The sequence below is a fragment of the Cinclus cinclus genome, chromosome 19, assembly GCF_963662255.1.
Source record: "Cinclus cinclus chromosome 19, bCinCin1.1, whole genome shotgun sequence".
In the NCBI taxonomy this organism is placed as follows: Eukaryota; Metazoa; Chordata; class Aves; order Passeriformes; family Cinclidae; genus Cinclus; species Cinclus cinclus.
In genome coordinates, this window is record NC_085064.1 from 6,392,231 (window position 1) to 6,420,158 (window position 27,928).

General features: G+C 47.7%; 1 protein-coding gene across 1 annotated transcript in view; it reads right to left on the minus strand.

Annotated features, from left to right (window-relative positions):
- COL27A1 (collagen type XXVII alpha 1 chain) overlaps nt 1-27,928 on the minus strand; it is a 138,982-nt gene that overhangs the window by 62,936 nt on the left and 48,118 nt on the right. Inside the window, exons 11-22 of the mRNA XM_062505443.1 lie at nt 26,802-26,855; nt 25,564-25,608; nt 15,123-15,176; nt 11,560-11,604; nt 9,280-9,333; nt 8,845-8,889; nt 4,297-4,350; nt 3,552-3,605; nt 3,343-3,396; nt 2,352-2,405; nt 1,989-2,042; nt 35-79 (exon numbers count right to left, since the gene is read on the minus strand). Coding sequence (XP_062361427.1) covers nt 35-79; nt 1,989-2,042; nt 2,352-2,405; nt 3,343-3,396; nt 3,552-3,605; nt 4,297-4,350; nt 8,845-8,889; nt 9,280-9,333; nt 11,560-11,604; nt 15,123-15,176; nt 25,564-25,608; nt 26,802-26,855 — 612 coding nt within the window. The remainder of the gene's footprint in view (nt 1-34; nt 80-1,988; nt 2,043-2,351; nt 2,406-3,342; nt 3,397-3,551; nt 3,606-4,296; nt 4,351-8,844; nt 8,890-9,279; nt 9,334-11,559; nt 11,605-15,122; nt 15,177-25,563; nt 25,609-26,801; nt 26,856-27,928) is intronic.

Consider the following 27,928-nt stretch of genomic DNA (forward strand, 5'->3'; position numbering starts at 1 on the left):
GTAACAACTGAATGAATAAATGACTGAAACCTACCTCTGGACCAGGGACTCCTGGTGGTCCTAAGGGTCCTTCATCCCCCTGAGGTGAAAAGAAATTAAAATAAAAGGCAAAGTAGTGACAAATTTTGGACTCACTATGCAGCAAGAATGAAATGCCTGCAGTATGAGCAGCAGTTAAACACAGGCTGCGTGTTCAGCTGTCACATTTTAACAGCTGAGCCCTTCTCTATCTTAGAGCAGCCTCTGAGGTTTCTCAGGAAGAAAGGTTCTCAAGTCAAGAACTGCCAGTAAAAGCCATCCAAAATCTGACCGAGGCAACACCAGTTGATTTGGTCCATGATGGGCTGGATTTGGCCACTGGACATGCTGCATAATTCTGCTTCATTTGATTTGGCAGGGATGTGAACACTACAGAGCTCCCTTTTTCTTTCTTCTCCCCTTTCCTCTCCCTTCCCCCCAAAAAGAGCATGTTCCAAAATTTCCCACAGAGCCATTTGGCAACTCTATGAACGTTTCCCTTTTGCTTTCAGCTGGGACTACACATGCTGCAGGATGGAGATATCACAAAATCTCAGACAGCAATTGGACTTGGTCCTCTCCCTTGGCTCTGCACCAATTTCTAATGTGATAGGATCAGATCTACAGTTTCTAAGAGACCTTCAATTAAGCTTCACAAAAATTATCTCAAGTGTCTAAAACCAACTGCCAAGAGAGAAATTAAAAGTGCCCTTGGCAGCCACAGCCTGGCTGCTCTCGTTTCGGTGGTCACCCGTGGTAATGAAGGGGCACAGACAGGCTGAGGGTGGGACTGGGGGTCAGGAACTCAGCTCCAAGGGCTCACACAAGCCACCCACAACATGCCACATTTCCAGTGAGATGCAATTCAGAGCCCTGACCCAGTGCCCTGGGTGGCCATAGTGGTAAGAGCACAGTGCTGTGCTGTGCTGTGCTCTGCTGCACACTCAAAGTCCTTCAGCACAGCTTGCACCAAACTCCATGTCCATGTCTTTGGGCTTACTTTTACACTCACTAACTAGAGTAAATTGAAGGCAGCTTGGTCACGCCTGCCTGAACCTGGAATGCAGGGCTTAGATTCCCTTTGTATTTTGGCTGGAATATTTTTTTTTCCTATTTCACTGCAAATAAATGAGCTAATTTGCATTAATCCCATTTAGAGAACAAGCAGAAGAGTTCCCAGAAAAACTTAAGAATTATTAGTGCTATTAAAACGAGCTCCTGCCCATGCATGTGCTCAGTATTATTTACACAATGTCTCGTGATCTGGACAAATAGCTTACACTGGCCTGAGTGAGAGGAAATTACACCAATGTCACTGGAGTTACAACAGGATAAACAGGGAACCCAGACATTCTCTGCTGCTCCCATAACGTATTTGCACCTCCAGGACAATTAGATCAATGACAATTGCTCCCTTCTTAAGGACTGCAAGTAGAATGATGCTTCAGGTTTTGAGGTGAAGTGGTGAGTGAAAGCTGCAAGCTCTGAGGTGCAGGGCAAATGAATTTCTGCAGAGCAGCAATTCCCATTTCCTTCTCTTTTTACAAAGGGAGGTTTCTCCATGTGAGAGAGTGCAGTCTGCAGGTCTCATGGTTGAAAAGGAATACACTTAAAAGGATCAGAAAGCAAAAGCCAGGCCAGGGCATGTCTGTGCAAGGGGATGTGCAGGGAAAAGGGCTCTAACACCCATCTGGGGGTGGGGAAAAAGGCTTTAAAAGTAAAGCCAAGGCAGAATTTAGGGTCAGCAGATGCCAACAGTGACTGGAAGCAGAGATCACAGAACTTGGAGATCACACATCTTAGAGGAAGCTCCTCTTCTGCAGGTCTCTGCTCCCTCAGCATAAGCATCTGCTTCCAGATTCAGAGGGACCAGAGCATTTTAAACCACAGACACAATTTCACCATGCATTAATTGACAAAATTTGGCATTGTTCTTTAAATCAAACCTCTTTTGAGCTGAGAACACTCACCTCTTGTCCAGGCAGTCCTCTTGGCCCAGGTAAACCTCGTGCTCCTGGCTTTCCCTGAGCAAGAGTCAAAGGAAAGGATACTCAGAAAATAGAAACATAAGCTCAGATGGGCAATTAAAATGAGAAAGTCTCTTTCATAGCCTTGGGACATTATCCAATATCAATTTTGTTAAAGAAAAAAAAATCTGAAGAAAAGAAAACTCTGCACTTGGAGGGACCTCAAGCCAAACAGACCAAGCTGAGATGCTGGCCAGGACAATCTTTAGGAATCTCCTGGGGCTTTTCTCTTCCCCCCTTCCCACTACTTTATTTTCCCTGGCTGCTTCCAACCCCACACAGAGCTGCAGTCTCTTCTCAACTCACCTTCAGACCTTCAGGACCATTTTCTCCTGGTGGGCCAATATCACCTGGGAAACCCTAGAGAAAATGAGGACCAGTCAGGGTGCATAGGTGGAATTCTGCAGGCAGTGTCAGCCTCTGTGAGAGGTTTAGCTAAAGGCTAAGGGACAAGATGTGTTCCCTGCTGGGGGTGTCCATGTGGGGGCCACCACGGCTTTGGGAGGGAATGGGACACAACATCATTTTGATGGAAGAGCAGCCTTTCCCAGCAACTCCCTCTAGGTCCATCTTCTTACAAGATTTATTGCAGCGAGGGCCTCCCTGTCATCACCCGGCTAAAAGCGGGCGATTTGGGTTTTAATTAATCTTTATGAGTCAGCGCATAACCTCTGTGCTGGGAGAAAGGAGCTGCAGCCTCGGTGACAAAGGAAGCAGGCGAGGAATTAGGAAAGGTGCTGACACCCTCATTAGCTGCTGTGGCTCCTTCCAACCCACCACCCACCCATGGAGGAGGAAACAAAGCAATCCATGCTTATATCCAACAGCAACAAAGAGGAACATTGCTAAGTGGCAGCACTCAGCTGAGAGCCTTTCCAGACCCTGGAAATATCAGAACATTGGGGAGGGGAAAACAGACCATCAGTTGTGCTGGAAGTGGCTCTCTAGCATCTTACAGACTTTGTCTGGTCACTTAGGAAGGAGAAAAATGGTGGTGTGCTGGGGGAAGCTCATCCTGCATCTAAGGTATCACTTGTGACTGTTTTTTGGTAAGGGAAGTAAGAGGATTTTCTACTTTAAATGATTTTTTGAGTGGGAAAAATGGAAAAAATTCCTTCATTTTATCAATGGCAAAAAAAGGGGAAGGAAACACCAGGAAACCATGAGATGTAGAATGGGTCATGAATCCATCTTGATCCTTCCTACCCCATCACTACTCATGTGCCATCATATCCCAGCAGAGAAGTGAAGCCCTAGGCTGGAGGGATGTGAGAAGAAGGTGGTGGGTGGGATGTACCTCAGGGCCAGGTGGTCCTGGAAACCCGACTGGTCCTTTGTCACCGACCTTTCCCTGCAGAAATTGGAAAAACATGGGGAAAAGTGAGCTGCTTCCCGGCTGTCAGGTTTTCTGCTTAGAACATCACATCCCTGCCAGGCTGTCTTTCCAGCTGGGCATGGAACCTTTAGGGAGGGAGATTAGGAAGCAGAGGGTGCTTGGCTACTTACCAGGGGGCCTGCCTTCCCTCGTGCCCCAGGGACCCCAGGCAAGCCCTGGCTGCCCTGAGAGAGACACATTTTTTCAGAACACAATGAGGCATCAAAAACGTTCCAATTCCCTAGGCTCCAGCTTCGCTGCAGAATGAGGAGCATCTCATCTAAAGGCTGGACTCATCCCTGCATGGAGCTGGGACAGCTGCACTTATGTCAGAGGGATGTTTCTGAAGACAGCCCTGAATTTAGCCCCAAAGAACATGAGCTGCTGCAGTTGGCTGTGGCTCAGAGCCACACAGGCTCCAGCACAGGGCTATATGCAGCATTTGTCAGCCACAGTCAGTATCACATTAAGTCACAGGGGAGAAGTCATTTGATCAGAAGTTACACAGAGCATTAAGTGCTTCCCTGGGTCAGGGTTTAAGTTGCTGCACTGAGCAGACAAAATCTCCTGAGTCTGCAGCCGCTGGACCACACACATTAACACACATCCCCATCAATCCCATCACTCCAATCTCTGCTAGAAGACACAGCCCCTACAGAAAACCCCTGCAGAACTGCTTTTACTATGAGTAACTACAAAATCCATATCCTAACATGGATTTTAGAAAGACACAGCATACCCCAAGTGGGAACTATCCAAGCAGGGGTGCCTGACAGCTGGATGCAGCTAATTCCAGCTCCTAGTGGACGAGCTGAGAAAACTGGTGGCCACTGCTACCTAAGGGGGAAAAAAGATGGAGAAAAGAAAAATAATTACCTTGTCTCCTTGGAAGCCGATATCTCCTGGAACACCTGCTCTTCCCTGATCACCCTGGGTACACATCACCAGAGAGTTAAAACAGGCAACAGCAACAGCCAAAATGTCCAGGTCGATGCTTAGAAGGCGCTTTGTACAGCAAAAGTCTCAGCACCAGCTCCACTCAGAACTGAACTGATGGCAGACCACATTGAATGGAGCAACAACCCTGAACAAAATGGGTATTTCCCAATGTGATTCTAAGGTGAGAAAGGAAACTGAGGGAAAGCAAAGACCAGGAATTCCCAAGCATTGTGTATATACAGATGCTGCAAGAAGAGAGAGCACATTCCTCTGGCTAACAGCGACCATGGCGGTGGTGAAGTGTTAAATTCAGCTGAACACAAGAGTTCAGTCTTCAATGAATGAACCTTTTCTCTCACAAGGCTCTATAGAAAAGAAAGCAACCCTCAGGGTTTCTGTGAGCATATCCTAGTCCTGACATCAAACATCAATCCTCTTTCATAAGAAAACAAGAGCAACTTCTGGTAATGCTTTAGTACTACCTCACTGCCAATATCCGAACTGAGATTCCCTGGGAGGGGTCAGCTGGTGCTCTCTGGGATGGGGAGCCCATCACTGACAGTATTTCCTCACCAAGCTGGCTGTCTGTCCCCTCGTTGGACCAACACAACAGATTCTGACTTCCTGGGTGGAAGCCAAATGTCTCAGAAGGTTTTCCAAGGAGCAGTGGGCTACCTTGCATTGGCTCTTAGCCCTGCTGTGAGCAGCTCTGGACCAAATTACCTCCTGATGCCCCTTCCAAATTCATGTATTCAGTGATTTACTTAAACAAAGGATGAGTCAATGATGGGGCAAAGAAAGGAAAATTCTACTTGGGAAATCAAGGGAGGAATGACTACAATAACTTGGTACAATGACAAGACCCAACAAAAATAACTGCTGGAGGAACTGTGTCCCATGAACTTGGCTTCCCAGCAAGGGAATGAGCCACTCCTGAGCTATATGTTTAAACACAGTCCACATGGAAGACATATGGAGTCCTGCAACAGAGCCAAAGTCCACAGAGAGATGTCAGATAAAGTCCACTTCACTCCAGAAAAACCACCCACTTGTTATCAGAGAGCTGAAATAATTGCAACTACTTCAGTAACATGCAGGGAATAATGAAATTGTGGACGGTTTAGGCTTGAGTTGGTAAAGACTTTTCAAAGACCATTTCTCAGAAGAAAAATAATTAAGAACTATGCAGATTCAGTGATGGAAACATTTCATGGATTCATGCTAAATTTGCTTAAATGTTTTGGCAAATGTTCCCGGAACATTTGACTGAACCATCTTCAAAACAAATCTTTCACATAGCAAAATTAAAATGTTGCTCTTAAAAATGTTAAATTGATTTTACTCATTTGGTTTTTAACCTAAAATATTTTAATTTGAGTCAAATAACCAAATTTTTGTTTCATCTAAACTATTTTCCATATTTTTTTTCTTGGCAATGAGAAATGGAAACAATCATCTCTTTACACTGCTTCAGTTCGGAAGAGCCCCAAGTATTAGATACAACAGAAATGGCAAAAAAACTACTGTGTGACCCAGCTCCTTCACATATTTCTCTCATCTTCTCTCAATTTTTCTACTTAATTTATTTAGTCCAAGTCTTAAAACTCTGAAATCTACTTAATTCTGGCTCCTGACTGAAGGCAGCATGAAAACAGCTTTTCTGGAAGTGACAGGTTGGCTCTGAGGTTTGCCATTATCACCAATTCTGAGGTTCAAAAAATAAAGATTATATTTTTTATTAAGCAATTTTCTATCCAGACAGTAGAAGTGGGCCATTAAAATACTGTTTCAGAAGAAATACTCGGACACTAAGTTATAACTTCTAAAATTAAAGTTTCCTGAGCATAACAAAACACAGGAACAAACCTTTGTTTCCAACCTTTAGGAAAGGTGGGGCATGACAATGAAACCCGTTTTCAATCAACTCTGAGAAATGGGCATTAGAGAGGGTGAGAAGAAAGCAAGGAAACAAAACATCTCTTAACCTGCCAGATATTCACAAATTATTGTGAGAGCATAGCAAAATGTCACAGCATGGACAGTCCATCTACAGCTGTTAATCTCTTAAACCAGAACTGAGGACTGGGACATCACCTTTTACCTGCCCTGGAACTGGGACTTGGCACCTGTGTCCTCAATATGAGGGAAAAATTACAGAGGAAAGAGGTCAGGCGTGTTTGTTATTAAAAATTGTGATGCTGAGACGATGAAATGGGTCTGCAAGGACTTGGTTCATGGGGCAGGAAAAGGAATGTAGGATCTGAAATTACAAACAGCCTCTGCCCATGGGATGTTGCCTGTGCTTCATGTTTCACCTATGAAAAGAAATGCAGCTTCAGACACCCTGAGGGCCTTTGTAACCCAACACAAACAGAGAGGGGCTACAAGGGAAGGGACCAAAATGCACAGCTGTGGGATGCAGAGGAGGTCGTTGTGTAAAATCCCTCAATTTTCCTCAATTGGAAGTCTCTGTTCCCAAGACTTCCTGCTTAGCAATGCAAAGGGAGCTAACGCCACACAACTGCAGAGGTATTTGCCTGAGCCATGTCCTCCACAAGTTGCAGATGTCCTAATTCATAAAACTCCTTTGTGAGAACAAGTAACTGGGATTTCCTCTGCTTCCTCCACCTTTCCCCTGCACTCATCACCCCACGTGGTGTTCTCAAGGCCACTCTTTATTCGAGTCACACAGTAATTCCAGTTGCCCCTGCAATAGCAGATAGAACCCTCTCTTCCCCCTCTCCTTGCCTCCATGAGAACACAGCAATGGAAACAGAAGGATGACCTGGACCTGCCTGTCCAGCTGCTAGATAATATGATGTGGTTTTTGCTGGAGGAGTGAGATGTTGTCCCTTACTCTGGTTCACACCTGGCCATGTGATGTGAGGACTTTCTCCCAGGCAGACTGAGGTGGCAGCTCCAGTGACATTCCCGCTGCCTACACACACCATCCAGCCACCCTGTCATCATTGGCAGGTTTTACCAGCATCCATCTGACTGCTGCTGACTGAAAGGAGTTTTCCTCAGCTACAAAATGACAAACCTCTACATGGCCACAATGTTTTGGATGTGATCAAGACAGATGGGATTAATGGGAGCTTGCAGACATCCAATTAAATCTTCATCAACCCATCCCCAGGAAGGCAGGGTGACCCGGAGCTTGCAGGGGGAGGCAGCTGGGGGGAGAAGGAAAAGGTTTCCTGTACCTCAGGAGTGTGGGATTGTTGGGAGGATGGATAATTCCACACTTGGGAGTATTGTAAGGATAACTCCAGAGAGAGCCACAAACCATTTGGTTACCGTGACACCAGTGGCTGGGGAAATACTGGCCATAGACAGAGCAGTTTCTATAAAGTGATGGAGACTGAACTGTCCAGGAAGGTTAATTTTGCTAAACAATGATATTTAACCATTTCTCCCAAGTCTGTGGACTCCAGGATTTGGGGTTTAGTCCAGAAACCAGCTACAATGTCTTAAGCTTGTCCTGAAGAAAAAACCCTTCTCTTGCCTTGTCATTGCTCTCAACAGAAGTAGAAAAGCAGCACAGGGGTGGAATGGAAATTGCAGACACAGGAGTCCTGGCAAAGAGCTGCTATAATACAAGAAGAGTTGAATCAACGGGTTTGACACTACTTCCCCCCTGTGCAGTTTTGGGCTGCTAAATCATTCTCTAAAAGCAAACATCTAAGAAGAGAATAAAACATCTGACAGGAGGAGGAGAATACACTTAATGGTCATTTTCCACTGCCCTCCTGAGCAATCAGAACCAGCAATAAATAACTACACCTCCCACTCTTTCAGACTAAATAAATCCCACAGCTGAATATCTGTAGGAGGAGGGTTCTTGTGACAGTGAGACATTTACACACACAGTTTCATGCTGATTTAGCTGAAGCTCTGTGGTTTGTGCCAGCACCACTAAATCACTGCAATCAAGGCCTCTCTCCATTTTGCTTTTTCTGAAGTGATTTATATCAGTTTGGGACAAGGCAATTTCCTCCCAGTAAGAAGCTGAACTGAGGTGAGGCTCCTTGAACAGGAGCAGAGGTATCCAACACAAAACAGTTTTTCCAGGGGATTCACCTGGTTTGTTTGATACAGGGCTGCTTTTTCACACCCCATCTTTCCCCCAAATGCATTAATGCAAATTCACTGCCAGTGCTGGATCATCTCCTCCCCATCCTATCAGGTAAACAGCATAAAAACACCAGATAACTGTACAGTTCCTGTCATCATCAGTGGGAGATGGGAGCTCCAAGGAGGATCTGAGCATAACACCTATACTCCACGGGAAACGGGGTGGGGCAGATATCAAAGAAAGAGAAATCAAAACTAGGGTGTCATGAATGGAGGGAGAGTGAGAGGATGGGGTAGAGATGAGCAGAGTGGAGCCAGCACTATGATGCTGGCTAAGAAAAAGAAACTAGAAAGGGGGGTTCACATGCAAAATTAAAACACAGTGCAATAAGGGAGTATTCAGATCACCTTATCACCTTTCAGTCCATGTTCTCCAGGGTTTCCCATCAGCCCCTGAAACAAAAGAAAGTTCAGAGTGAGGCTGAGCCATGGTGGAGACTTGCTCAGGTCTGTGACATTGCTGTTTGCTCATGGGGCTGGTGGCTCAGACCCACAGCACTGGCCTGGCACAGTCCCAAGGTCAAATGCCAGACTGCTCCCGAAGTATGCTCCATCACACTTTCTTCATGTGCTGCAGGCACACAGCGAGAATTCCTCTGGAATTCTCCACTGACCCACACCCACTGCAGAGCAGCAGTGGGATGCTGTGTTCAACAATCCTGTGCCTGCACAAACATCACTGCTGCCCATCCTCTCTCTCAGGACAGTCACCACTGCCCAAAGGAAGAACAGAATAACCTTCCGCCCAGCTATGGAGGGATGAGAGCTCAGACATTCCCTCACCTTTAATCCTTTTGGTCCTGGAGAGCCAATTGGTCCAACAGGTCCCATGTCACCCTAGTGAGAGAAAGAGAATTACCATAGTCATTGGGTGCAAACCCAACAGATCCCTGCATGGGCTGTGAAACCCATATTCATCTGATACCCAGCCTCAGGATCCCTGAAGAAATGCACTACTGATCTCAACAGAAGCAGCATCCTGGCATGAGTCAAGGCTCTTTGAATGTGCAAACAGCCCCTGAATAAAGGCAGCACTCAAAGGAAAGAGAGTAGAGACAGGAGGTGGGGACAGAGGTGTCTCCTCCTGCTGCAGTGAGAAGTCAGCGTGGCATTGTGTGTTGGGACTTAGTCCAGTGTAGGACAGCAGAGCTCTGGCTGCTGTGGGCACCCATGTGTGATGTACAACAGAAACCCTTCAGTGCTGGTGTTGAAATGGGCTCTGGCTGCTCTCTGCCATGAAGAGAGGCAGTGACAGGGTGCAGCAGCCTGGCCTCAGTGTGTAAATAAACAGGGCAGGCTCCCTGAAGGAGCGATTCTCCAGGCACAGCCCCGGGCCCACAGCCACCCCAACAGAGCCCTTTTCATACCTCCTAGCATAAAGGCTGCTTGTAGAAATGCACTTACTCACAGCTCTGCCCACATGGTTAATTAGGAGAGCAAGAGGCTTTATTTACACCTAATTCTACTCTTCAGCCTCTCTTACACTGTGAACCAAACTCTGCAGGGTGTGTGAGGCAGCCATAGCCTGGCTGGTCCCCAGGGTGGCCACAGGTGGCAAGGAGGGGACAGAACAGGGGCCATGTGTCACCTTCTCCATGCCCTGCAGTGTGGGCCCTGAGTGCACACCCTTGGGAAGGAGCTGGAGCTGTCCTCCACAGGGAGGACGGGCAGGATGGATGTGCTCCCTTCTCCCCAGGAGGATGGAGGAGGTCACTCTTGGTCTATTCCACTAGAGATGCTTCAGCATCCTGAATTCAGGAGATGCATGTTACTCTGGGACACAAAGTCTGACTCAGTTTGACTTGAATCCCAGCTTGAAGTTTGGCTGGGCCAGTGTGGAGGGAGGACAGACAGCTTCTGACTCCATCATCTCTAGAAGGATCATGATCACAGTTACCATCTCTGACTTTACACTTTCTAACAAACAAAATATCTGTGAGATAGTGACAACAAGGAAAAGATAAATCTTTCCAATAGCAAGGAGGAATAGAATCCAATCTGGACAATGCCTTCAATGGTACTGTTTTAAATAGCAATCTTCATCTTCCAGCTTTTTGACAGGAGCACATCCTTTCTGCTGCTATGGCTAAAGTAGCTACTCTCATCTCTGCTAACGAGGAGAAACAGACCTAATTCCTGGTTCCATGGAAAACCTTCCTCTCAATCCACCTCTGCGCCAATGCCCCATCTCCAGGAGGGGTGTTCCTTCAAGGAATGTAAGATTTCTGGGTTTCTGCAATGTCTATTGCCAATGTCTATTGCCATTGCTTGATCTAAGCTGACACACATTCCAATAATTTAAGCTATGGAAAGGCAAAAGGGGAAGGTTTTTTAACCATTCCTTGCAAGTCAAGTTTCCAGGGATTATCACAGCTGAGGAGGAATCATTGCAAAAGAAAGCTGTAGTAATAACAGAGCCTACTAGTTTTTGTGCATGGAAGAGAATAACCTGAAACAAGTCCTGAGACCTAAAAATAAGCCATACTATGTTCAGTTGGGCATTCACTAACCCCCAGCACAGCTGCCAGAGGAGGAGCTGCCCCCCATCCTTACAGCCATTTATCTCCTGCTGGGGGAAAAGTGTAATAAAGGGTGGGATTTGGCTGAGTGCAAAATTACCTGGATTAGTGATGGGATGGTGAGAGTGCATGTAAAATTCCTGTCTACCCAGAGGACAGACTGTTCCTGCTCTCAGACTCTCCAGTGAACAAGAACTGTGTGTCCCTGAGGTCACTGCCTACAGGGACTTGCTTTTTAAGAGATCCTGGTGTGGAATGAATGCTGCATCTTTGAAGAAATACCCTGGCAAATGTTATCAAAAGGGCAAGTTATCATGAAAAAAAAGACACTAACAAGACTCTTAATCTGTTTCCTTTTGCTTGGAAAGGGTTTGCCCTCCTCCACTTCCCAATCCACCAGGAAACCCCCTCTCTCCCCAGATGTGACACCTCCCCCATACGAACAGTCATCCTGCTCACAGGAAGAAGAAAATCTGTGTGTAGTTAGGCAGATTGAAAGGGTTAAGTCCCGACAAGCCAGATTTCCATTTGTTTTTGCACTTACAATGAGTCCAAGGACTCCAGGAGGACCTGGGGCTCCCAATTCTCCCTAAAAGGAAAGACAAACCCACATGGTTATGGACACTTTATGGACAAGCAGAAACTGAAAGGCAGCTTAGTGATTCAAGGGCTTGAGGGAAGGGAAAAGTCCATTCCTCCCCCTTCCATCCTCCCTTTCAACCCCAGCCCCTTTCCCCACCAAAGCAATCCAGAGCTTCCATCTGTGGGAGTGCACTTGTGAGCACATCCTGGGAAGACACAGGCTGGTGTTGTTGAGCAGTTGCTCCCAGGCCTGACTTCCCTCCCAGGCGCAGGCTGGATGAAAGGAACATTTCTCTGTGCAGGGGAGAGGTGGGAGCCTGCAACAGGTGAGATCCAGCCACTGGCACGGAGAGGGACCAGAGCAGGGAGAGGACACGGGGACAGCAGGGCTAAGGTGGGAAGGAGAGGAAAGCTACTGCTTTAGTGTTGGGAAAGGTGAGGTTTTGGGAGTGGTTAAGTAAGAATAAAACTCTGAAGAAAAGAAAGACCTGCATGAAAATGAACCTGGGTAGTTTGGGGAGAGGCTGCAGCAGGTTCTGATGATGGGTCCTGGGAGTGCATTTGGTACCTTGGAGCTCATCATTCCAAGGATCAGACTGCTGACAGGGATTGTAGAGCTGGTTTGGCTTCTCAGCCTCACCACAAACTTTCTCTGTGAGAGCTCTCCAAAGACATGCAGAAACACTGGGGGGGGGGGGGGGGGGGTGCCTGATGGCATCTTCAAGTGAAGCAGGGCAGAGAAGCTCTGCCAGACCTCCACAATTCACTGATGCAGGTCCCTGAGCAGTTCAGCAACCATGGGGTGCTCAGCCTGTCCCATGTCCCCCTCGGTGGCCTGCCTGGCCACACTAACAGTGAGCTGCTTGTCAGGGCAAGGACCTGCTCTTACACGCCTCCATCTCCAATGGGGCCTCTCCAAACAAGTGCATTGGAAATGCTGAACTTCCTGTTAACTCAGACTGTCCTGCCCCTGCTCTGGATCATGCTGGCTACTTTTTTTGACAGCCCTGCTCAGTTTATGGTGCACATCTGGTGGAGTCCCCTCCAGTGCAATATAGCTCCCCTTTTATGGAAAGATTTGCCTAGTGGAAGGAGGAAAGAGAAGGGGACGCAACGTGACTGAATGTGCTCAGGGCTCCTTGGGTAAAGGGTTACGTCTGTTTATTTTATGGGAAGTGGAGTAAAGGACTATTGGGCAAGCACACACACAAAAAAGCGTTTCATAATCTCAACAAGCCTAAAATTGCCTTTTTTTTTTTTTATGGCCAGTTCCTTTCCTGCATACTTGGGACATCTGTGGAGCAATTGTTCCTCATGGGTGGGATTTCTGTGTCCTCAGAGCTACTGTTATAAGGTCGGCTTCAAGCTTTTAGCAAGGCCTGGCATTACTGGCTCAGGAAGAAGAGGGAGTATCCCAGGAATGCTGAGCACAGGAGCCCCACGGTGGCCTGGCTTTCCCAGGAAGCTCTGCAGGCTCCCAGGGTGGCCGGGCTGCAGGCTGTGTGCACGAGCAGCTCTTGGACCCACCAGTTCAAGAGGCAACTTCCCAGATTTCTGACTTGCGTCACATTGATATTCCTCAAGAGAACGGAAATGCACGGAACGTGGAAATGCATGACCTCACTGCTAATGGAAGAGGATTTCCTCTTGGAATAGGAGGGGGGGGACTCCCCTGAGAGATGGGGACAGGACTAGTTGTTAATTTGAGCCATTCCCTGGTCTAGGAAATGGAGGATTTACAGGCGGCCTTTCCTGGCTATCAGTCCCTGACCTGGGAGGGAAATCAGGCTCTGGTCTCTTCTTTTCAGTGCATGAACCGGGCACTGGGACAAGAGAGAGGGAGATGAATCAACAGCCCTTTCCCACGTGTAATTCCTGTGATTAAGAGCCTAATTGGAGAGGCTAAAGCACTCGGGGTGGGGGTGGGATACGGGATCTGGAATGTGGTGCTGATCCCCACCAAACCAGGGATCAAACAGAGGATGTGGCAGCCGGGGCTGCGGCCGCTCAGCTGCACACCCCACCTACCCAACCTAGCATATTTTTGTGCTCCACAAACAGACTTTCTGGCATTTTTCTGCGTCTGTGACTCCACTCGTGACCCTGTGAACCTCCCTTTAAGTCAGCCCAAACAGTCTGTTTTCATTCTGTGATGGCCAAGGCACATTAATATTTAAGAGCCGTTGATAAGATGAAAGAGGAGCGATCCTTCTGGATGAATTAACAGGACATTTGCTGCTCTCCCAGGCTCTGGGAACTGCCATTCAGCTGACTGGCATTGAGAACATCTTCTGAATGGGGCTTAGACAACTTGCATATTCAAAAGTAAACAAAATAAGTTATTTGGGAGGGGAAAAAAAATCTCCCTGTCCTCCAGGATTCCTGTTCTTCGTGGGCTGGATGGAAATAGTGGAAAGTTTTCTACTTTGGGACTACTGATTCCACTCTGACCCATGACTTAAGTTGATTGAAGGATGTGAAGAGTCCTGCAGAAGCATTCCTTGGGAACATCATTCTTTTGGTTCACTGCATTTATGATTCTTGTGCTGAATTCCCACAAAGGCTGGAGTTGTAGCTGAGCTTGGCTTGGTGACTGGAGTCGGTTGTGAAAATAACTTTTATGCTGCATATATGACGAATGGGAACTTGCAGGCACATGTGGAGCGGGTTATTTCACACAAATCATCCCGTCAAACCCCAGAGCAGCACGGTGATTATGTGTGAATAACCAAGGCAGCAGGAATTTCAAAGATGAATCAGTGCTGCTCACATGCTAATTCAGGGAGAACCAACAAAGTAATTCAGAAAATAATTTAGGATAATTAATACATCTGAGAACTGTTGCAAACCACGAGGAGACGTTATGTGAGTAGCACAAACACAGCACATCCCCACAGTTTAGCGCCACAAAAGCAGAGCAAATTAAACCTTATCAGCACCCAGCTGCTTAAATGACCCATGTGAATACCCTGACCCAATTCCCAATAGACACATCCCACTCTTAAGAAGCCAGCAGGGTGAAGATGAAGATCGAAGGGAGGCCAAGAACTCAGGAGACTGGAGACTTACTCCCCAGGGCTGGCAGAGGGATGGGGCAGGCAGCAGCTTGGGCTGTGGACTCTGTCCCTCAGTGCTCCCAGATACTGGAGCAGGGAATCTGTGCCCTGTGGCATGGACAACATGGTCCAACACTGCCTACTCTGCCACAGGGCACAGCCTTGCTCTTTTTCTCTTGATTTTTCTCCTGGTCCCACCTTCCAGATAAGACAAAACCTGTCGAGACTGAGGTGCAAGGAAGGCAAGAGATGGAGACAGAAAACTGATGGCAAATGACCCGGTAGTTATAGGAACCAAACACAGGAATTTTCAGCAGGGCAGGGATGTACATTTGTTTTTCAGGAGGGACAAAACCAGCCAGCTTTTTCCACCAAGCTGAAAAGCTTCACTCAGTTCTAACTAGCATGATGCAGTACAGTGTGCTGTCTACTGAAAAAGAAAAAAGAAAGGAAAATGTTATGAACTTACAGGGTTCCCATCGATGCCTGGAGGTCCCCGCTCTCCAAAATTACCAGGAAAACCCTGAGAAGAGGAGGCAAACATGAATGTTAATTATTGAGGCTCCCTGGTGTAGACAGTCAGTTACAAACCACTCCCCTTGCACCCCGTGCAGCACTTTGGAAAGCAGCAGAACACAGGGACATATGGGACAACCAGCCTGCCTGTCCTCATCCAAACCACTCCTGCCACACCAGCACAGCTCCACGAGGCCAAAACCCCTGATTCATAAACCTCACTGCAGTGGCTATATTAGAAAATGGACTGGCAATCTGAATTATTTAGTGCAATCTACTAACAGGATCATTTGAACAGCACCCCTTCCTCTCAGGATAGCTGGACAGCACAAAGCCTCTTGGAGCCCGTGCAGATGCTTAATGGAGCTGATCAGAGATGCCTGGTGAATTCACTCCCTTTCAGCTTGCCAGAGGAGCAAACGCTTCCAAACTCATTACAGTCCACACCCCAGAGCTGTGAAAGGTTATGTTTACTACATGAAAAAGTCACCACAAAAGGCGACTTCATCTCATTATATCCCATACAAGTTTGGAAGACTTCACACAATTATAGAGAAGGGAGTGGAGGTACTGAGCCATAGCCAGAACATGGTGGTGTGACACGTTCCCTCTCACTCTTGGACAGATCCAGTGCTCCTCTAAGCCCCCCCAGTTCCCTGCTGCAAAAAAAATCCCAAAGCAGCTTTCTCTTCCCTTTCCTGCCATGCTCCATCTCCTTGCAGGAAGAATTTGAACTGCGAGTCAAAGTGCTTTATCCCCTTCTCTGGCTCACCAGAAATACAAAGGACAACATGGGCATGTTCTGGAATACCTGAGAGCTCGAGACAGGATTGAAGTAGAGAGGGAGAGGATGCTCTCTTCTCCTGCCTGCTTCCCTGTATACTACAAACACTGGTTATCTGGGAAAAGCAAATCTAAGGGAAGTGGAGTGCAACAGCCAATGGTGACAACAATTATCTGGAACCTCATGAGCAACAGTGAAAACTGAAATGATCACAGAAGAGAGAACAGGAAAACTACACTGGGAAACTGCCATCCAAGACCTCCCTTGACCTTTGAGGGCTTACAGCTCCTGGTGAACAGAAAAGGTAAAAAGTTACTTGGTGAAATCTAAGGTGAGAGATGGGAGTCCTATTTAAGTCAACAAAAATTCTGCCACTGACCTCAGAGTCAGAATTTCAGCTCTTTTGTACCAATTCCCTCCAGCACGAAGGACTGGACTGACATGAGCTACTGCTTGCTTGGATTCAACACTTGTATTTTGTGGGAATCACTGTGAATAGGAAAGTTGTCTGCCTTTCTCCAGCTAGGCACTACATCCCTGAGGCCTGTGCACATGCCAAGAAGCTGTGGTAAGCAACCACTGGAAACAGCCTTCTGCCATCTAGAGACAAAGATGTCAAATATAACAAGAAGGCAGGGGGGCTACAATTTTCTTTAATGAAAAAAAGGGGAAAAATAACTCTTCTACATGCTGAATCAATCAGATCAGAAGAGGGATGTGCACGGAAAACTACTCATTGCTCAGACAAGACAAAAAAAAAAATAAAAATTGCTGTTTACAGTCATGTGGCTTGCCAAGGAAAATATGAGTGTGAATAGACTGATACCGTACTTACACTGCTGCAGATTTCAGTCACAGCCTTCAGCATTCCCCCAGCTGCATCCTTCCTTCCTCAGGGAGCAGAGCTGGGCATGGAGTGACCCATGGATGCCACTGAGCAGCAGTCTGGCCCTGTGGCTGCTGAGGTGTCTGCTATGGAGCTCAGCTCTTGCCAACATGGGGAGATTTTACTACTTTGAATGGTACAACAAAACCAATATTGCTACAGCAGCGTAATATCAGCTAGGGGAATGCTTGCTCCAGACTAAAACGCCATCGTCTGAATTTGGTTTAACACTGTTGCAAAGTGACATAAACAATGTGCTCCTGAGCCAGAATAAAAAAGCCCAGATAAGGAACTATTTAAATGCATGTGTTTCACACATGTGTTTCTCTCCTTTTTTTTTATGCCTCAGTTTCCCGCATTAAACTTGCTGCTTAAAGACAGGAAATTTGAGGCACTTGGTGATAGAGTTAATAGAAGCCTAGCTTTTACACAGGTTTTCTAGCACTAGATCTCCATATATCTAGAAAACCAGATTACTCCTGTGTTTGGAAGGTGGAGCTCAGCACCTGAGGTCACTTGGCCAATACCACCCAGCAAAGAAGAGATTCAGTAATAAAACCTATTCACAGCCTGCTGCGACTGCCCACAGAGGTCAGGGTTCTACCAGTCCTCAAAATGGGATGGTAAAGGGTCAAAGTGGAAGGAAGCTGAGAAGAAAAGCAGAACAGGCCCAGGACAACACTCAGCACCAAAGCCCCATCCTTGCCAACACCTCTGTTGTCCTTAACACACCATCTGCACTGCTGGCACAAGTAACCCCCAGCCCCAGCTCACCCAGCTCGGGTGGTCCCCCCGTACTTTTTGTCCCAAGCTGTAAAACAAACCCAGAGGAGAAGACAAATGGAAAGAGCAGCTTCAATTCAACGAACCCCAGGCATCCTAGCCCAGAAGTGGAGCTAAGCACACAAGCACAGGTTTTGCACATTAAATGAGGCTGAGGCTGGTGGCTGTGGCCTGGAGAAGGACATTTCACCATCCATAGAGTCTGCAAAGACCCAAACCAGGTTGTGAAAGCCATCCCAGCACAGCACTTGCACAGCAGGAAACAATCAATCTTTTAAGCCCCTAATGAAAAAGAAAGCACTTTGTTTCCATGGGGTAAGCAGTAGCAGTTTAAACCACAATAACAGTTCCAGTGACCACAGTGTCCTAATTTATTGGATCTCAAACGTCTGTAAAAGCTGTTTTTTGGTGCCTCTCCTGCTTGAGCCTAAAGGAGACAGAGATGTTCCCCAGGAACAGTACTAGCATTATTCAATTAAAACAAGCAGCCCAGAAGTTACAAGCAGACTTTGTTATCCCACTGGTTTCATTCCCATAAGCAGTGACACCTCTGCTCCCCCATGCACTGCTCCAAGTGCCTGAGGAGCCCAGACTGAGGGAGAACACATGGGGCAGGAAGCTCATTTTATGGTGCTGGCACACAGGCAGGTCACAACTGGCAGCCCATTACAGGAGACTTTTGAAATAGATTAAAGAATCCAGCAGATCCAGAGTCTCCTGTGAGTGCAGAGGGGGTTTTGGTACAGAAAATCCATCATTTTTCAGTTTTGTTTTTTTTTTCAGGAAAACTAGTCCATGGAAATTATGCTTAAGAATTGGGACAGCAAAGGAAAACATCCCAGTGAAAAATACAGAGCCGTGCATCCTGCCCACTCTGTGGGAGGGATGTGATGTACAGAGAGGGACCAGGACAGGGAAGGGAATGGCAAATAGCAGCAGAACTAGGAAGAAAATGCTCGATTAACAAGTTGTGCTGGCCAAGAGCCGGCAGGGTGCTCCTCCACAGAGCTCCAGTCAGGTATGACAAAACTTTTGGCTCTATCTCACAGCTGGGAAATTCAGAGAGGAGGTGGGGGGAAAATGTCCAGCTGAATGGATTTCACATTGTCTGAAGGAGTTCAATGAAAGAAGCAAGATGCTGCTTGGGGAGGAGTTGGAGAGAGAGCACACAGGCAGAGGCTTGGCACTAACAGGACCTGGGTGCTCCTGTGCTCCCCTGTCCCCAACCCTAGCAGAGTTTTACAGAGGTTACACAATTTGTCCTCGCTGCACTCGGTGAACTGAGACACAGAGAGATGCACACTGATTTATCCCAGGTTACACTGAAAAGTCTGAAGCTGAAGCAGTGACTAAGTCTGTATCTTTGAGATCTTCCAATAGTGCCTTAATTCCTTTTCATCCCCACTCCCTGCAAAGGGCATCCTTTCATACAGCAGGAGAGTCCTGCTGAGAACAACCAGACCTAGACAGACACTGGAACCAGCTCCTCCTGCACCAGGGGATTACATCCCCCTCCACCTCCCCTTCCTTCCCTCCTCTGCTTAAAGCAAACAGAGCAGCCTGCCCTTTCTGCTGGCTGCTGTCAGCCAGAGCTCCGCTCCTGCTCGGGGCAGGAACCCTGCTCCTTGTCCCTTGTCCCTGGAAGCAGCTGTCCCCAGGAAGCAGGGGCTGGTGACACACATGGTGTCCTTTGCTGCCCCAAAGTCCTTTCAGGTGTTCACATGTGGCTGGGTGTGTTGTATGTACACAACATCTGATTCAGTTTAAGGCGCTTTCCCTGAAGGAGTAAGGGAGGCAGTCTGGCAGCTGCTGCTCTGAAGAATCCTGGCAGGCCTTCATGCCAACAGAATCGTTCTCCAAAAATAGGATTTTATTTTCCTGTTGGCTGAAGGTGAAGCTGCTCAAACCAACCAGCCCTCCTGTCTTGTCTGCAAAAGACTCTATTTGCCAGTTGGCTCCAGCCAGGTGAATCACTGCCCAGGAGCCTCCCCAGGGATGGAACTTGCAAGTCAAACAATTTAAGTAAGGAAAAAGAAAAAAAAAAAGGTGATGGAGAAGCAGGGCTGAGGGTGAGAGAAAACCTTCACTGGAAAGAAAGAAGGAGAATAAAACAAACAAGTGTAGCTTATGTTGGCAGCTCACACCTCTGAGAGAATTCCTGGTGTGGAGAGCAGGCTGAGCCCCTCCACAGGTGGGCAGGGGGTGGCTCAGCCCCGGCAGGAGCCACCCCAAAGGGAGCCTGGCAGACCCTGTGCTCCCAGCAGTTGTAACAGGGACCTCTGCCTTCCCCTGGGTCTGGGCAGTTTTCATCCCTGCAAAGAGGGAGGCGCCAGCCCTGGCTGGGGATGGAGTGGGGGTCCTGCTGCAGCTCTGCTCCTCTGCCACCTGAAAGGAAGCTTTGCTCTCTCCCCCAGGAGACTTCACAGCTCCGTGTCACCTCTTGGGGCAAAGATTTCAGGGCATTTTTAAATGTAACTATCCCTCCAGCAGTGGGATTACAGCAGGAGCAACACAAGAAAAATTTCCTGAAGCCCCTCCAGCCAAACACCACTCAAGTGAAATGCCAGCCCCTCCACACTCCTGCTCTCTTCCTTTTCCACTGGTACAGGATCTGTTCCCAGTCTGCAGAGCTCTAACCAAGTTACCATTGCACAGACATGTTGGCCTAATGCCAGAGAGCACTGCCAGGGTTCCTTATCTGAGACCAACATTTCCAAATCTAGCAGCCTCCTGTTCAAGAAAGTCAAGCACCTTTAGGGGTCAAAACGCTTTCAGACTCATAGGTGACAATTACATTTTTTTCCCAACAATTTCTGATGAGAATAATTTTTGAGCTTTGATTTGTGAAAGAGCTTTCCTCTGAAGGATTAAAGATGCCTGGGTAGACCTTGATTCAGTTCCTCATGAGATTTCTGAATGATGATGGACAATTTACTTAGGAGCATTCTTGGAAAAACAATATCTTTGGGATTGTTTATTTTCTTTCAGTGGAAGTCATAACTCTTGGTACCTTTCAAACCCTTTTCTCTGTGTTTTCAGTACTTTGTTTTGTCCAATCTTAAAAACCATGAAATACATACTGATACTGTCCACCTCGCCAGATTATTTGGATGGTGTAATCATGGACATAGGAACATGTGAGAAGTAACCATGCAAGCACCTCACCACAGAGATTTGGGAAACTCCAGACGTGTGGAACACAGCTCAGGCCAAAAAGAGGTGGTGACATTTGCTCTGGGGTCACGCCTGCATTTCAGAGTGGTGAACCAGGCCAAGAGGGGTGGAGAGACCAGATCAGCAGCCCAGCTTCAGTGTCCAGCTTCAGCATTAAAAAAGTCACTGATGGCTCAAACCACATCTATTTTAAAAATTCAGGTTAACACAGCAAAAAAACAGCAAAGAATTTAAATGGCTAAGAGGAAACATCTGATCCATGGGCTAAAACTCTCTCATTAAAAGAGGAGCTTTGTTCATGGCTAGTTTTCAGGACCTCCACTGGGCTTTTCATGGAAACAGAATGATTAAAAGCATATTATGTTTTTAAATTAATCAGTTCCTGAAAAAGGCACAAACATTTTGGTGCTATGCTGGGGTACTGGCACAAGACAGCACAACCCAAGTCCTGTCCATTAGCTCCTACAAACTATTTGTGCTCCTTCCTGCAGCTCATCTCGTGGATTTGCCTGTACACACAGGTCTTCAGCCCACACGTTTCTCCACTGGCTTTAGCTGGCCACATCTGAGAGAACTATGAAATGCTGTTACCAGTTTCCCAAATGTCAGCTCATGTGGTGCAGCAGACTCTTGGCTCACTCCAAATGCAAGGAAGGGTCTCAGCTGCATCCAAAGCAAAGAAAAGATTGGAGCAAGATACAAGATGTTTATCACCTTAGCCCCTACAGAGAGAAGCAACATTTATTTAGTCAGTGATCTGTGGTTGTGCCAGCCTCTCCAGACACATGGCAGAGCATGTCTCCCCACTGCTTGCATGGACAACAGCTGAGCTCGTGTACCTTGGCAAAGCCCCATGCTCTGACATTCAGGATGGAGCTGTCTGAGCCCTCCACCAAAACGTTGGGGGAGGCTACAAAATGAAACCTTCCTACCCAGAGGCAGCCCTGCTTTTGACAGTCCAGAGTCTCCCATGAAGCAATAGATGCCTTTTCATATGATGCAAGAGCCTGCTCATGCTGGTGAGGAGGGCAAGGGTACCACATCACCTTCTGACAGAGGAAGGAAAAACCAATATATTGCAACTTGGTGTTCACTGGAGGTAGGAGCTAATGCGTGATAAGTCACCACAGAAGAGGAGAGCACATGTGAAAAACAGCCTGGTGAGAAGGTGCCACTGTGTCACAAGCTGAGAGCTGGAGAGGGGATCCTGCCTGTGCTCAGCTCCTGGGAGTGCCAGCTCCAGCAGCCTGGCACTGCACTGGTGCTCCCAGCAAACCCTGAGGTGGGTGCCAGTGGCTGCCAGGTCACTGCTGGCTCTCACACTGTGGGTGACAGAGGGGAGGGACCCCACTGCACTCACTCACAGGCTGATCCCTATTACTTCAGATCCATGTGCTGTTTTATGGCACCTCTTCCTTGACACATGAGCTGTCATCCTTGGCATTTCCACACTAAGCTTCATCTGCTGAGCTCAAAGGAGAGCTCTCCAAAGACAGTGTGTTATCCCTGGTTTGCACAGAGCTGGAAGAGCCAAGCAGGTCGTGTGACACTGCATGTCATGGAGAGAAACCAGAACGATGAGCACAGAGATGGGCAAGGAAGCAGAAATTTCTGCTTGTGTTGTTAATGGCTTGCTTGTGCTGCTGCTACCAAATCCTTCCAGCCCTGGGGATGGTCCTGTGCTGTTCTGTGGACCCTTTGGGCCAGGGCTTTTCTTTCATGAGGTGTTTGCATGGTACCTGACACAGTGAGGCTCCAAGCATGGGACCGGCAGCACCACCAGGTTCTTAGAAAAATGTAAGGAAACCTCAGTTGTGTTTAACTGATTTGTGAATAGACCTCAGATGAACCTCAAAATTATGAACTATGTCTTTGACTAAAATTTCTCCTCCTTCTTTTCTATCTCTTTTAACAGAATACTACTAACAAAACAGATTGTAAGCAAAAAGCCATAGATATAAACAGCACAGCTGGTGCAGTTCTAACACTCTATGTGAAAAACAGAGATATAAACACACATCCAAACCAAAGATGAACCAAAAAAGAGCTCAAAGCTCTTTGGATATATTCCCTGAAATTTTCCTTTAAGTCTTTTCCTCTAGCAGAGCTTAAGAACTTCTGAAAACACGCTATTTGAAGTTTAATACAATCTGTAGTGCAGACACTTCTGATTGTGGCTAGCCTTCTCCCTCAGCATAAGAACAGCTTGGTGTTCCTTGAGCTAGTTCTATCTCCTACTCTTCCTATGAGTCATTTCCTACAGTGGCAGCACAGCTCCTTCCTAAAGATGAACCAGGACTGACACATTGTCTCTGTATGGCAAGACACACTCTCAACAGCTTCTCTCACTCCTTCCCCCAGCATCCCTGATGGGTTCGTGTTTTTAGAATTAATTTTTTTTCCCAGCTGCTCAACTGAACACCATAAAAACATCATAAAAAGCTTTTTTTTTTTTTTTCCAAGCAGCAGCTGCATCAGCTCCAGCCCCCCAGCCCACCTCTGAAACAGGCAGATCCAGAGATGTACAGACTCCTGTTATTTCAGCCTCCTCCATGCACTGGACTCCAACATAACTCTGCCCCCAGAGCTTTCCCAACCCTCTCCTTCTCCAGGGCCATATGCTGGGATGCACTGGCCTCCTGCATCACTGATGTGGGGCAGGGAGAGCACAGAGAGACGTGGACTCAGCTGTTTCCACGACAGACTCACCATGTCCCTCACAGCTCTGCAAAAACCTAACTTCCCTGGAAGGATTTCAAGATCTGACTCATGTCCAGTTCCTCTATTTTAATCATTCCCTCTTACATCATACTCAGAGGCCCACGGTGTCACATGCAACCTCCCCCAGCCCCCTACTGATCCACTGCCAGCTCTCATCCCAAACAAAGCTAGGTACAGAAACATGTGTGATACCAACTCCCTTCCTCCTCTCCAGAGCATTCTGAAGGCAGCTAATAAAGGCTCCCAAGAGCTCCCTCCTGCAATGACAACACAGAGATACCAGAGGAACAGCAGCCACACCAGCAAATCTAAGGGTGCAGCGATGGGAGAGACCAGAGAAATCCCAGAAGGCTCACGAAAACCCCAAAGCAGCTGGGAGGCAGCACTGGCCAGGAGATAAGTGCTGGGAAGAGAATCAGGTCAGCTGGTTCCTGCTTTCCATTTCTCCCAGAGACTTCCTGAATAACTGTGGATGTCACTTAATCTTTCTGTTCACGCTTGGAAGTTCAAATCGTCAGCACCGGTCCATTCAAGATTTCCTATTAAACCTGGTATCATAAAACAGGGATGGAGCCAAAACTCTCTGAAAGAGCCAAGCAGAACAAAGGTGCTCACGCATAGCCATTTAATCCCTTCCCTAGATCCCAGCCTAAATGCCTCCATGGCTGAGAGATTCCCTGCTGATCTCAGGGGAGCCCCTTGCTTGTAGCAGTGACCGCCAGACCGAAGCCCTTGCCTGGAAGATTACAAATCCTGGCCAACCAACAGCTGGAAGGCTTTGAGCCTGCAGCGTGCTCTGTGCAGAGAGCAGAGAGCAGAGCCCCTGCACCTAACGACAGTTGCTGTGTTTGTTTTGCCCTGGCCAGTGAGTCATGGTTACACCACGGGCTCTGCACTTATTCATCTCAGGGGTTTCTGGTGCAACCAGCAGCTTGCAAAAGATCTGGTATAGATTTCCAGTACCCCTCCAAAAAAGTCTGTTTGACTACTCCCCATCTCAGGTGGGTTGGACACAGCACTGCTGAGGTGCCTGCACGGCTTTTGCAGAGGGAACACCAGCGAGGTGGGTGTGGGACTCCTGGGTGGGTGTGCTCCAGGCGAGGGGGCATGGGGAAAACGCTGGATTTTTCTGTGTGGGTCAGTGGACATTTTGCAAGAAGCCTGTGAGTGCAGTGATGTCCAGAGGTCAGAGGAAAATCAGGCTAATATGAAGGCCAAGGTGCAAAGGCAATGAGACACAACACAGCTCCAACACGCCTGAGCTCTCTGGAGCAAAAAGCTTTATCCAGCTTCCTAAAGAAGGCACACAGAACTGCTTGGAAGAAGGTTGATGGGGCAAAGCCTTTCCTTTCTGTCCTTTCTCTATTTCCTCCCCTCATTTCAGTATTTTTCCACTTGCTCTTGCTTTTTGCTACAGTCAGCACAGCCCCTCTTGCTCTTCTACACAGCTCTCACATTTATCTTCAGCCCTCCTTACAAACACTCTTCCTCCTGGCTGAACCCTCACATCTACCTGGTGTCTCCTTGCTCCTCAAACACATCTTCCCCAATCTGTTACGCTACCAAGGGCTTCAAAATGTTTCTATACAAAACCACACCTGCATTTCACAAACCAGGATGGGACAAGGGCTGGAGAGAGACACAGAGAGAAGAGGATAATGTGGTGGAACTGGTGGGAGCACAAAGCAGGAGGTGGGACAGAGCCAGTACAGACACCTGGAACACTGCAATCATGGCTGGGAATTAAAAAGTGCATCTAGGGAAGCGAATGGCCAGAGGCAGGACAGGAGGGAAGATGTTGTAGAGGAAAATCTGAGAAGTGTAAGATCCAAGGGAGCATGGGAAAAGAGCACTAATGCCTGTGAATTGAGCAGAGCATGGAAGAAAGGAAGAGAGCAATATCTCTCTCTTTGGTTTTCTTCCTGCTTGAGAAGACGGACATGGAAAGGTTTGTTTGAAGATAAGAAGGGACCCAGCCAAAAGCCAAATGTCTTGTTTCCAGTTTCATTCAACAAGGTCTGCATAATAGACGAGGAAAAACTTTACCGGCCTACCCATCTTGCCCCTCTTCCCAGGAACTCCAGGGATGCCCTGCAAACAAAAAACACAGAGAGAAAAAAAAAAAAGAAGTTCTGGTTGAGAAATCAAACAGCCAACCAACAATACAAAGCAAAATGAGAAGAGAAAGGAGAATGCAAAACAGGCTAATGACTGTGGCATTGTTTGGGAATCAAAATGTCAGCTACTTGCAGTCGGCTGGGAGAGCAGAAGACAATTAACCTTCACCCATTAACTACGGCCTCCCGAGGACACGCGCGGGCAGCATCCCCAGGCTGGGGCTGTGCTTAGCAGGAGCAGTCATTAAGCTACTGGTCTGGAACTGAGTGAAGGCCACCGCCGAGGCACTCGCTGCACAACTGCTGTTTATGTTTCTTATTTAGTTATACAAGCATTAAATCAGCGTCGCCAGAGCGCAGGGCAGGCCCCTCCCAGGCAGGCACACTCCCACATGGTCCCGGGGCTTCTCTGGTTTCTGGAGCTTGTATTTGAGGAGGAAAAGCTAGAATCAGTGTTCATCTTCCCATCACCTTTTTAGGAGCTCTTGTAGTGGGGAGAAGGGGGTCTTTGGATGGGAAGAGATTGGGTGGGTGGGAGGATGTGGAGATGGACAGTGGAAAAGCAAGGGATGACCTGTAAAGCTCTGAAAAACTGGACTGGGTGAAGGCACCATGAAAAGGGTGGGAGGAAGGGAGGACACAGCCACAGCTGCCCACTCACAGCCCCATGCTTGACTGCCCAACTCAATGCAACTGGAAATAAAGCTATTTTCAGATAGCCCAGCACTGTCCCGCCCAAGAGCCAGGCTCTTTCCAAACATCTCCAGTCAGACACACGATATGCTGAGACAGGGAGGTGCTTCCTGTGGGAGCAGGGAATCTCCATGCACGTTCTCCTCACCCTGTCCCATCTCACTAAGATGAACGGGCGTGGGGGAGAGGGAAGGCAGGTTTTTAAGTGAAGGAGAATATAGAAAAAAAACTCCACTGTAGTCAACAGCAAGGTCTGATGGCCCTGCCTGCAGCCTGGGCTCTCCTCAGCTGAACATCAGCGTTATACAGGGACACAGGTCTTCATTCAAGGGTTGGAAGAGACTAAAGAAGGGATAGTTAAGCATTGGGCATGCTTGCCTCCTTCCTCAGGAACTAGAGATAGAGAAGATTACATCAGGCTCTGAAGAACAGCATTCAACCAACACACCAAGATTTTCTTCATAAAATACTCACTCGTTCTCCATCAGCCCCTGGTAGCCCAAATAATCCTGGGAGACCAATATACCCCTGAAAAAAAAGAGGAAACAAACATTCAGATACGTTTCTCCATCAACATCCAGTCAGCCTGTGTTTCCTGAAGGGCAGAACAAGCTCCAGCGTTGATCAGTGGTAGCCGTGATGAAATAAACCTTGAGGCAAGTGTATATGCCCATGGACTGCATGGTGCTGGCTTCCACGATGTAGTCCAAGGGCACATACCCTCACACCAGGGATCAGGAGGACTCCAGGCAGGAAGAGGACAGCCAGAAGAAACCTTACCTGGGCTGGCTCTAAGTGTACCTGAGGGAAACGGAGCTTGGTTGGAGGTTAGCAAAAGTAATCCACAGACCTACACCTCCTTTCATCTCTTTCTTTGCTTTTGATGCTCATTTCCAGCTGTCCTGTCATATCAAGCCCTTTCTGTTTGTCTTCTGTCACCTGGTGGTCACACACTCAGGCAAACCCCCCCCCTTTTCCTGGCACCAGGGCTGCCACCACCCTGCAGTCAGTCCTGGCTCTGCCCAAAGCCTGTCCCCGCACCACCAAGACCTGGTGACATCAAACCTTCATCATCCCAAGCATTGAAGGCTCTGCTTGGGCTGGCAGAGGCTGAACCTGACCTTCCAGGCTTGGGGGATTAATGTGAGGCTCAACTTGCACACCCACACTACAGGGAAACCACCTTTGCACCAACACATTTCACATAAAACCCAGTCGGACTTTGTCAGAAACATTGTGTTTCCAGGTTTGGACTTTGTCAGAAACATTGTGTTTCCAGGTTTGGACTTTGTCAGAAACATTGTGTTTCCAGGTTTCCTATGGCCTTGTGGTCCTGCTGAGACAAGACAAGCTGCACAAAACTCAGTGTTTGCCTTCCCTTGCCACAATGGCAGCCTTGTGTTTAATCCCTTTGCTCAGCAGCCTGGACAAAGTTACCTTGTGTGCTGGGCCCCTGCAAAGCCCTGACTGGTGCCAAACATGCTGAATCCAGAGGAAGTGAATTTCAGCAGGGAGCCCCCTCCGTGGCACCTCACTGTTACAGGAGCCAAGTGCTAACACTGCTTTTCTCTCATCTTTCTTTCTCCACCATTGCTAAATCT